The 11,741-nt window shown below is 43.5% G+C and overlaps 1 protein-coding gene across 3 annotated transcripts; it reads left to right on the forward strand.

Annotated features, from left to right (window-relative positions):
* Window positions 1–8,640, forward strand: myb (v-myb avian myeloblastosis viral oncogene homolog). 3 transcript variants are annotated; one of them, XM_050058192.1, is made up of 16 exons: window positions 1–148; window positions 2,074–2,191; window positions 2,392–2,463; window positions 2,547–2,639; window positions 3,393–3,613; window positions 4,098–4,320; window positions 4,430–4,498; window positions 4,589–4,693; window positions 6,080–6,325; window positions 6,449–6,592; window positions 6,841–6,959; window positions 7,049–7,163; window positions 7,259–7,354; window positions 7,554–7,652; window positions 7,749–7,832; window positions 7,926–8,640. In XM_050058192.1, exons 1-16 carry the CDS (start codon window positions 126–128, stop codon window positions 8,037–8,039), a joined length of 1,941 nt encoding a protein of 646 aa, XP_049914149.1. In that variant the 5' UTR covers window positions 1–125; the 3' UTR covers window positions 8,040–8,640. The 3 variants fall into 3 exon arrangements, with proteins under 3 accessions (XP_049914149.1, XP_049914147.1, XP_049914148.1); XM_050058190.1 differs by lacking the exon at window positions 6,449–6,592; XM_050058191.1 differs by lacking the exon at window positions 6,449–6,592 and having other exon boundaries at window positions 7,929–8,640.
* Window positions 8,641–11,741: the final 3,101 nt, after the last annotated feature.

Raw genomic sequence — 11,741 nt, forward strand, 5'->3', positions numbered from 1 at the left:
CAGTAGTAGAGGCTGCTGTAGTTTAAATTAATGTCAACCTGCCTCTTCGCCGGGAGAACAAACCTAGCTCAGATAGCGAAAGTACGGTGCTCAGCGCAACCTGCGAGCCCTTCACAGACAGTAACATGGCTCGGCGGCCGAGAAACAGGTAAGTTAAAACACACTTAGCACCATTTTTAACTGTCTTTTCCTCTCTGTGCGCGTGATATTACTCTGTAGTTACTGCTTTTTCCTCTCGTGTTGAGCTAGACAGCGTTTCTTTTGGACACTTAGTGAGTTAAGCGCTTAAAGCTTCACAGTATTAACAGTTTATTTCGTTAACTCCTTTTATTTGAAGCTAATTGTGTGTGTGTTAGTGTGTGTGTGTGTGTGTGTGTGTGAACCGCTTTTGTTTTCCTGGCCGTTAAAAAGCAGAGTAGTGGTGTGTGTCTCGCTCGCGCGCCCATGACAGGTGGTGGTCATCTGGCATGTGCGCTCCTCGCGCTGCTGTCAGTGGCGAGAGGGAGAAGGGAAGGGGTCTCACATACACACACACACACATAGATAGACACACACACACACTCACACACACACTCACGCGAATTAATAACATTAGGCGGGTGGACAGGCGCGTGCAATTCTGCGCAACACGGCGCGTGGACACTGGTTTTAATAGGCGCTTATAATAAATACAGAATCAAACACAGTGCAGCATGGCGCCTGTGTAACGCTGTCAGAGGCTTGGATGTGTTGCAACACACATTTTAAGTGTCCTAAATTAAGTTTCTTAACGTTCTGGATTTTATATTTTATTTTATTTATTGTTTTTTGCTTGTTTTCCCCGGCGAGCATCACTCCAGCCAGCCTCACAGACACAGATGTTTTCATTTCCATGCTGTTTTAACTCTCACACACCAAATGCAAAAGTCATTTTAAACCGTAATGAAATGTTGCAGCATCTCTGAAAGCGACGCACACTGTTATTTTGGAAACAGCGCTCCCTCTATGTGCACTACTTATCTTGCAGCATTTCCCATTTTCCTTTTAATCTAATAATCGCCCCAAATTCAACTTTCACTTGCACCAGTTTTTCTTTGCTCTCCTCGTGAAGCACCGATCGGCTCCAGCTCTCTGTAGAAAGCATCTGGTTGTTTGCATTGCCCCAGTGCGGGTTGTTGGTTTATCTCGCGGGTTTTGCGCTGATAATCCGAATAAAGTGCGAGTTCACGACTCCACACTGTGAGATAAGAGTAATGATTATCATTTCACTGTTTCCCGGTGCGCTGCTCAGTTGATTCATCAGTCTGGGGATGACTGGGTGCTGTGTTAATTGTCTTTTGTTTGCTTGTTTGTGCATGCTGCAGTTTTTATTTCTTACTTGGTCTCATTGTTGGATAAAATGGAAAAGTTAAACATGGCTGCTGTGCATGCGTTTTTCTAAATTCTCTTTACATGTCACATTTGGGTAGATAAAATAAGGAAGATAATCCACTGTATATATCCTCTTACACACACACACACACACACACACACATCTCTCAGTGGGGTTCCTGTTCACCTGTTGCTCTCTGTGACACCACAGCACCCTACCTAGCCTCCACGTTGTCCGTGCTCCACATTCTGATTGGTTAACCATCCACTCAGGTGTCTGTGTGGTTTGCCTGTGCGTGTGCGTGCATGCATGACTGTGCTGTACAATGCACTGCAGGTCTGAACACGCCAGGGTCACGAAATTATGATCGCATGTGCCAATCCCAGTATCTGTGGTAACTAAAAACATTGGAACCTGTTCATCCGTCCCCCCTCGCCTCCCTCCCTCTCGCTGTTCCTCTCTGTCTCTCTCCTTGTGGGTGTCTTGGCTATACGCCTGCACCCAAACCTTCAAGAATGACTGGTTCTGTCTGTGTTGACACCTGACGAGTTAAAGAGTGCGCTGAGTTCTTTATGCGCTCTGTAAAGAGATGATTAGGGAGTAGTTTGGAAATAGACAGGCACTTATTGTGCTATTATTTACCTTCCTATTATCTTACACTATTCTATACCCAGCCTCCACCTCTTTTTAAAATGTCCCTCTCTGTGTCTCCGCGCCTGCAGTGTTTACAGTAGCGAGGAGGATGAGGAGGAGACCGAGATGTACGAACATGATTACGACGGAACGCTGGCCAAGGCGGGGAAACGCCACCTTGGCAAAACACGCTGGACACGTGAAGAGGTACAACAACCCAAAGCCTCGATGCAAAATGTCAAACACACCTCACATGTTGGATAATCGCCTCGGGAGGGATCACTTCCCTGGAACCTGGGAGCCTTTTTATTGTTGTCTGGTCTAACCACATTCCCTGACTATTATGTCTAATTACTAGGGATGATGTTTATGGCAGCGACATAAAACTTTTGTTTTCTTTTATTCAGGATGAGAAGTTGAAGAAACTTGTCGAGCATCACGGATCAGAAGACTGGAAAGTCATTGCAAGCTTACTAACTGTGAGTAGGAGGCCTGTGCGCACACACATGCATGCACAAACGCACACGGGTGGTGACTAACCCCGTGCTCTCTGACCTTCCAGAATCGTACAGATGTGCAGTGCCAGCACAGGTGGCAGAAGGTTCTCAACCCAGAGCTCATCAAAGGGCCATGGACCAAAGAGGAGGACCAGAGGGTAAGAAAACTTTAAATGCACACAGCACTTTCTGGGTCACATGCAAAGTAAATATTAAAAATTACTCAGTAGTCATTAGTCCACATAACAATGCAGAACTACTCCTGACGTTGGAGTAATGTAGTTTGATACCACTTACAGGAAACAGGCAATCAAGTTTCATCCAGGTTAAAAAAACCTCTTCTGTAGCAACTCCCTGGCTACTGTTGCACATTTTGGTTTCCCAAAAAGTTGCCGTTACTCAACAAGTTACATGCTCAGCCTCTGAAAGCCTGAGAAGTCTTTATTGAGCCAGTCCAAAGGAGTTATATTTCCACCCAGATGCCACTGTAATGATTAGCAGAGTGGCTAACGTTCCACTGGAAATTCCCTCGGTGCTCACCAGCAGGTGTTCTCAATCACCTCTACAAGCTGAAAGATAAAGAAAGAGGGAAGGAGAGAGGAGAAGAGAAGAGATGATGTAGAAGTTTCTGAGATTTTTATTTTTTCGGTGACTAACAAGTTTTTTATTGTCATTTCCTCCCCTGTTCTACCCCTCACACACCTGTGATCTTTTCACCTTGTTATTCTTCTGACCCTGCACCCCTTTACTTCTCCCTCTCCTCCCTGTTATTGCTCCTTCCTTCCTCTTTCCTCATGCTCCTCCACTACCATTTACTTCTCTTCCTTTTCAACGCTCTTCCTCCTCCCTCTCTTGTCTTTCCTCTTTCTCTCCACCCCCCTCCCTCCACCACACACACACACACACCTCAGGTGATCGAGCTGGTCCAGAAGTATGGAGCCAAGCGCTGGTCGGTGATCGCCAAGCACCTGAAGGGGCGCATCGGCAAGCAGTGCCGCGAGCGCTGGCACAACCACCTCAACCCGGAGGTGAAGAAGACCTCGTGGACCGAGGAGGAGGACCGGATCATCTACCAGGCGCACGAGAAGCTGGGAAACCGCTGGGCCGAGATCGCCAAGCTGCTCCCTGGCAGGTGAGGCCGAGAATGGAGAAGAGAATAAGGTGGATAGAAAAAGAGAAGTTAGATGAATCACTGAAGCCTTGTTGGTTTACTGTGCAATGCTGCGGTTGAGAGGGTGAAGTGGAGGCAAGGACACTGATGGAGGAATAAAACGAGAAGAAGCAAATCAGAAAAGAACATGAAAGACAGGAATGATTTGGAGGCGAAAAAGTTCAGGACAGGGCCGTTCTTTACAGAGAAAGGCCTAGAATCAAATGACTAAGACGGAGGGACTGAGTGAAAAAAGAGACTGTAGTTCTGACATGATTGTAATTGCTGTGTGCTGATAAGCCTTATCAGCCCTGTGCGTGTGTAAGTGCATGTCTGTCTGTGTGTGCCTGTATTGATAATGCTATCAAGCACCACTAGAGGTCCAGGATGTGTCTGCAGTCAGTCTGCTCCCAGAGTTCTGCAATGAATGACCTGTAAGTTAACACGTGCTATTCATCACACGCAGGACTGACAACGCTATAAAGAACCACTGGAACTCCACCATGAGGCGAAAGGTGGAACAGGAGGGCTACCTCCAGAGCACGGCGAAGAACACCAACTCCTCGCTCTCCATCGGCCACGGCTACGTCAAAACCAGCAACCACATCATGGGTTTCCACCACCACTCGCCCAGTCACGCGCAGCTGCCTCCCTTGTCGCCGTACGCCTACATGTCCGACGCACAAAGAGTGAGTGGGGCTTTAAATCTCGGGATGCTGGCGGGAAAATGAGGCTGATTGTGTCCCAGGAGGTGATTCGTGTATTTTAACGTGGCTGTCTTTCTGATCGGCGTTACAGGTACCGCTCCCAGTGGCCTGGCATTTGAACATGCGGAACATTCCCCAGCATGGAACCGCTGCTATACAGGTAAAAAAGACAGCATGTAAACGCAGCATAATTTATCGGTACAGGAGATGAATTGTCGCTAAAATCTGCCCCCTGCTCTCCTTCTCTCAGAGACACTGTACAGAGGAGGACCCAGAGAAGGAGAAGAGGGTGAAGGAGATCGAACTGCTGCTCATGTCAACAGAAGATGAGCTGAGAGGACAGCCATCACTACCAGTAAGTCGCGTATGTGTGTGTGCAAGCATAAGTGTGCGTAAGTGTGGGTGTGGGCGAGCGTCGAAATATTTAAGTGTGACAGCACAATTTATGTGCATGTGTATTTGACCCTGGCTCTAAGGACAGTGGTTGGATGTGTGCTCTGGTGTGAGGAGGAAACATCTGGGGGGTCTGTTTCTGCAGAAGTGATGAAATAGGACCTTATCGCCATTTTAGTGCGTGTGCATGACCCCTTGTGCAACCCTCTACCCAACACTTCTTTACATTAAAGTTCCCTTTCTTCTTCTCTTTTTCTCATTTGTTCAATTTTTCACACCTCTTCCCTTTATTGTCAGGCTTGCATTTTCCCACTTGTGCTTGTTTTAAAGGCACTGGATTAGCCAATCTAAAAATAAGACTTTTATTTGGATTAAAATGTCTTAAATAAATCTTTTAAAAAGTCTAAAAAGTAAGATTTTTTAAGTTGTTTTTTCTGACACAGCACTGCAAAATATCTAAATAATTGGTAACTCCTATTTTTTTAATAATAATTTACCGAATTCGCCTCATGCAGATCAGGATAGCGGAACAAACAACACTCATATTTTGTTTCTGGCTGGCATGTTTAGAGCAAAGATCTGTTTGATTGCTAGCTGCTAATTGAAGGAAAATTGGCTATTTAACCAAGATTTCACTGCATGGCTGAAAGCAGTACAAGCAAATGCACGAAGCTTGGTGGGTTTTATGCAAAAAAAATTAAATAAATTTACTCGGTACGATGGGAATTAAGGTAGTGAAATCCCACATGCAGAGTGAAAACACAAAATCGCGAAGAAAATTCACCAAGAAACGCAAAGTAATTCCCTATTCTGTTCAGCCCTTGTCTCAGCCATACAAAGGAAGATTAATAAATAAATAAATAAATTTAGAGAATTAAATCATAATTTATTTCATTTACAGGAATAAAGTTATTAATTTAATTAGAGTAAAGCCATATTATTTCAAGAAAAAAAGTCCTGATAATACAGGAATAAAGTTGCAATTTTACGAGGAAAACAAATCGTAAAATTAGGTGATTAAATTAAAGAAAATACAAGGGAGAAAAAAAGCACAGATTAAGGCTGGAAAGTCACGAGGAATTAGTCTTAAAAAAATTCAACATTTGAGTGAGATCATCTAATTTTTCACGGGAACAAACCAAAAAATCTTGTTACAATAAACATTTGGGCAAAATTGTCTTTAACCCCTCACCGCTGATGTCGCTTCATGTTTTTCTCCTTCGTCTATTTTTTCTTTCTTAAAACATCTTAAATCGAACTCGCCTTGAGCTGTACGAACCCTCAGATGATTATTCTGTGAGGATTATTACTCCCGCCCTCACTCTCTATGTCCTTCTCTCTCCCGCAGATGAATTTGTCGTTTCCCAGCTGGGTCAGCCAGAGCTCTTTGACCAGCAGCTCAGACGGCGTAATGTTGTTACCTCATCACCAGGCAGCCGCCCCTGCCCTACCCGAGGAGAGCGCCTCCGCAACACGTGCCCACAGCAATAACAACAACAACAACAACAACAACAACAACAACAACAACAGCCATCACAGCAGTCCCACGTTCTCAAACGCCCTCCCAGAGTTCATGGAATGCGTCATTGATTCAGTAAGTGTCCATTTATGTGTTCCTTTACCCATTGTGACAAGATGGAAAAAGGTTAGCTTAGCATGTAGCGTAGATGATACCAAGTAGTGGGCTATGACCCATGTTTTCCCACCCTTTTCCCAGAGCCTCTCCTCAGTGCATGAGGCCGCTACTACAAGTGAACTCAGAACAGACAGGGTCTTGCCCAATCAGGGAGCATGGGCTGGTTTCATCTGCTCAACTCCCAAGCCTTCGCCAGTCAGAAACCTTCCCTTTTCACCCTCGCAGGTAGTTAAAGTAGCTGCGTGTGACCAGAATCCATCCAATCACCAACTTGCCACCTGATCATATCAACAACCAATCACTCAGAATTAGTCTCTTCTCATTTCATCTATTTTGTCCTCTGAAGCAGCCGCACTCTTCTCTCCTTTCCTCTCCATTTCCCGTAGTTCCGATCACGATTAAGATTGTCGCTGCTTTTAAATAAACCCGTCAAGCCGCTTTGATTGATTGGTTTCCTTCCTCTTGTTTCACAGTTTCTCAACCAGTCGATGAGCCCAGAACACTCCGACAACGACAGCTTACCAATGAGCTCGCCCGTGGACACCAAGCCTCTCATCGACCACACTATCAGGCCCCAGAAAGAGAATGAAATGTAAGCGGCTCTGCCTCTGCTGTATTCTATCATGCAGTGTAGTGGTGAATGAGGCGTTTCTAACAGCTGCCTCTCTTTGTCTCGCACAGGTTCAGAACTCCAAACATCCGTCGTTCCATCCTGGAGTCTTCCCCTTGTACGCCCACACCCTTCAGGTCTGCCCTGGCCATGCAGGAGGCCAAGTACGGACCCCTCAAACTACTGGTAAGAAGCAGACTATGAAAGAATTTGTCATGTTATATTCTGTTGTGCTTGCTGTAGCGTCCTTGTGACTCACTGTGGGATTTTGCCTCTTCCAGAACTCCTCTCTAGAGCAGCAGATGGTAGAGTCCATCAAGCAGGAGCCGATGGAGTGCGCCATCGAGCAGCCACCTCTGAAGAAGATAAAACAAGAGGTACTTTCCACTCAACACTAACACGTGCATTTGACATGAGAAGTTTTTAGGTTATGAAAGCAAAGGTGAATGCATCCTACAGTCTGCAGATGTGTTTAACTTTTTATAATTTGACGATCAGCAGCATTGTTTCAGGCTGTTGCATGTGCCCAAGTTTGCACAACTCTTGATGCTTACCATGATGTGTTTTGGGTCCTAGGTGGAGTCCGCATGCGAGAGGAGCCCGTGTATGCAGTGGGAAGGACAAGACCTTCACACACAGCTCTTCTCCCCAAACGGCCCCGCACAGGAAGTACCTGTAAGCACTCTTTTAAGCACTTAAGCACCCTAACCCTAATGTTAACCCTAACCTGAAACTTCAAGTGTTAACATATGTTTTTATATGTTCATCCAGGACCTTCTCACTAGCTCGTTACTGAGCGAAGATGGACACAAAATCTACCACCTCCCTCGCAGAGGCATGGGCAGCCCACTACAGGTGTGCACAAGCTTCCATGTTTGACCTTATTGATCTGGGTTTTCAAAAACACGGCACAAAAACTCACCATCCTTTTGTTTCTCTCTTCAACAGCAGCTCAGCTCCTGGGAGCAGGTGACCTGCGGGAAAACAGAGGAGCACGTTTTGGCGTCGGAGCAGAGCCACAAGTACATCAACACTTACCCTACGAGGACACTGGTCATGTAGACACATGAGACACACGTTGAGCTGGAGAGATCGACACACCCTGCGCTGGACGCAGCGCCGCGGATTACATATTTGTTGTGGTACAACAGTTGGGAGAGGCTCTATGCCGATGGTGTTTTTACACTCACACTTGTTGGATTTCAACCAACCAAAGACTAAACTTTTTTTTATACAGAATTTGCTCTGGGTTCTGTTGTACATCTCATTACCTTTGGTTTTGTGTTATTATTAATGATGTTGTATTATAAATGGGAAACGGTGGCTATATAATTTGCATTGGGCTGTATTATTAATTCCGAATTTTGATATTAATATAAAGAACAAGTTGATTAATTTATTTCTTTTTGTTTTGATAATGTTGTTGTTTTCTTTCTTTTTTATTTTTACAATTGGCCAATGGAGCAGTGTTGTTGTAAGTTAAGTATTTAAGCCCTGTTAGCATTATCATAAACCCAGAAATCATGTTAATGAATTCAAAACTGACCTCTTTATTTCAGAAACTTTTCTGTTTTTGTCATTTTTATTTTTTACTGGCTACAGTGTGTCTACTGAGAATTTCACGTGTTTGGTCTGTGCCACCTCATGTAAACACTTCACGGAGCGATAACAGCTGTCCTTACACCACTATTTGTCTACGAGTGATCACGTTTTACGCGACAGAAGGGGGCCAGCCTTATTAGTATTATCAGGCACCTTTTATTTCAGAAAAAAATGTTAAAAAAAAATAGTCATTTCAACTTTTGATTCATTTCTGGCCGTCACAGTATCCTGAATGTGGAATCACTGAACAAACATTATATGTGTTTAAAATTTCAAGTATATATATTTAAAGAAAGCTTATATGTTTGAAACCATGAGCTTCACCCAGTACGAGTAAGACCAAGCTGCACTTGAATCTTCCATTCTCCATAAAAAAAAAAAGAGTACTAAACACTGATGTTTTATATAACGTGCAAACAAATCCCAAATGAAACTTTTGTATGGTTTTTGTTTTTGAACGTGTCTTTTGTATTGTTGTATGATGCATTTTTCAATCAGTTTTCTTACTAAGACTGCAGTAGCCCATGTCAAACACTTAGCAGACAATCTTTTTTTATACGCCTTGTTTTTGTACTAGCTTTTCAGCGAAACAATGATTTTATAAAAGCATTTATACACGCCAAGTTTTCATGTTTTTATACTTTTCTATACTGCCTAGTAAATAAAGTGTGTTGTTTTTATTACAGCCTTGTGTCCGGCATCTTTTCTAAAGAATTTGAAGGTGTTCTAGTGGTAGCAAATTCAAAAGGCCTTTTCTCCAAGACACTAAACATCATTTTCATATATTTAAGCTGCAAATATGCTTTTATTAGTCTTCACTTGAGGCCAAATAGCCTGTAGTGCTTTAAGTTACAAGTGTAAATAACACTGAAGGCGCAGCATTGTCTGCAGAAATTCCTCTGTTTAAAGTGAATTAACTATTTGTTCTCTGGTGTCTCCCCGCTATGCAAATTTTCTGTGAGGACTGTAGTATTCAAATACTCCACCCTCACCTTTCACACACACATTCACACACAGAATCCCGTAGATACAAAAGATTGTTGTCATAAACTTGTGTGGAGCGTATCATAAAACTCTCCCTCCATCTGACAATTACAAAGAGGGCATCGAGTTTATCAGCCAGCGAAGGTAATAAGCAAATGTCCCCAACCGTTGCCTCGTTTTCCGTGGATAAGAAAGACCACCTATGTTCCAAAACCAACACCCATGAGCTCCTCTACGCACTTCAATGTACTGCATGAAACATCATAGCTCTCCAGCAACACACACACTCAACACCGTGTATGAGCTCCACATTTAGTCTCTTGAGGAGACTTGTTTTCCTGTGAGGCCGCAAAAGCCGAGTGGGGGCCAAGACTCAGACCAGGAGCTATATTTACACCTTCCTCTCCTCCTCTCCGTCCCTCGCTGCAGCCACCTGCACGCCCACCCTCGCCCTCACCCTGATGCGCCACAGTGCCCTCAAATATAGATTCCCATCTCAAGTAGTAGTCTCGGAGGGATGTATAAACAGAAATGACATTCATCACGACGGACGCACGGCTACTTCTAACAGGAACTGTGATGTTTAAGGACAGAAATAGTTCCCTCAGGGGGTGCGTGCATGCCCACCACAGCTTTGAGTGGCTCATACTGTTATTTAGTTATAAATTTAAAAGAATTAGTGGCTTTAACATTCATAAAAAATAAGATAATAGGCCTAATAATAAACTTTATTTCTGTAGCAGTTTTCTAAAGCAGAGTACTTAAAAATAAAAGAGCATCATACACACAAAGTGCAATGAAAGAGATAAAACAATGTGTATTTTTCCATTAGACTAGACAGACAGCAAACAGATGAGTTACAGGCCCTGTCAGCAATACTGGTGTGTGTGGTTTTGTGTGTGTATGTGTGTGTGTGTGTGTGTGTGTGTGTGTGTGTGTGTGTGCGTCTTGTGGAAAGAGGCCAAAGCAAGAAGCAGACTTTCACATTGGGAATTTCACCATCTTCTACTATACCCATAAGAAAAAAAAAAGCCCCAAACCCCACGAGATTTACAGACACCTGCTTCCACTGAGTGAGAAGGCAGCTGCCTCTGTGCGTGTGAGTGTGTGTGTGTGAGTGTGTGAGTGTGTGTGTGTGTGGTAGTTTATTGACAAAAACAATACAGACCCAGATGGATACTGTAAGATGCTGCAGTGTGACAAGGGTGGATTGATGTCTGAGTATTTTAGAATTCAACCCGAGACCAATAGGACGTTGTTTTCTACATGTGACCTCACAGATCGGACAGTGCAGCTTCAGCATCGGCTCCTTTAATGAGTGAAAAGTGAAACAGTAAACAAAGATTGCGACTGCATTATCACCAGCAGCACAGCACGGCAATCATTTGATAGAGGCAACAGGAGAGTGTGATAGCGTACAGTGTCATCAAAACATCGGGTTACAATTCACTCATACTCTTGTTGGTGTTTTTTTTTTAATTGAGTTCATTTCAGTTCAGGGGATTGTTGTTTTTTTCCAAAGGCCTAAACAGATGCTTTGATAGCACGGCACACAGCAGAGGTGTGGACTTGAAAAACATGACTTGGAGTTGAGTCAGACTTGAGTCACAAATCTAATGGCTTTGGGCTCAACTTGACAAAATCACTTGGACTTTAACAACAATGACTCGTGACTTGAAAATTCTTGATACCTTCCCCTAAATACAAAAATTTCAAGTATGTTATTTAAAAAGTGTGCCACGGATCAGCTAATCTCCCGTAAATTGACACCAAAGCCTCCAGATCCATTGTATTTGAACCAATCTGACATCATCCACTCAAGTCCCAGGAGAGAACCATGACAAACTCACGTTACATTTCTGAGTGGCAGTTGTAAAAAATGATACCAAAGATAATTTTGTTCTTGTACAAAAACTATGCAGTCGTCAACAAATAAATGACACAGCATGCAAAACGTGCAGATCGAAAATTACAGATGGAGACGCAGCAACTTCCAACACTCTTGTTTCAACAAATTAGAACAAATTTTAAAAAGCATTCATGATTTTTGTAAATATTTTATTATTCTGCTGTTAAAATGGCATCACATTTGGTGAGGCTTCTTTAGGAATCAAAACTCAAAGTTTAGGACTTGGACCTTGACTTGAAACTTGAGTGTAAAGACTTGAATCTTGAGGC

This window comes from Epinephelus moara, chromosome 12 (genome assembly GCF_006386435.1).
Source record: "Epinephelus moara isolate mb chromosome 12, YSFRI_EMoa_1.0, whole genome shotgun sequence".
NCBI classification, from domain to species: Eukaryota; Metazoa; Chordata; class Actinopteri; order Perciformes; family Serranidae; genus Epinephelus; species Epinephelus moara.

Bases quoted from the DNA above. Each gene is read 5' to 3' on its own strand.
- myb (XM_050058192.1), top strand. From the start codon at position 126: ATGGCTCGGCGGCCGAGAAACAG. The intron at 149-2,073 runs GTAAGTTAAAAC...CCGCGCCTGCAG, and splicing joins GCTCGGCGGCCGAGAAACAG to TGTTTACAGTAGCGAGGAGG. The intron at 7,653-7,748 runs GTAAGCACTCTT...ATGTTCATCCAG, and splicing joins GCCCCGCACAGGAAGTACCT to GACCTTCTCACTAGCTCGTT.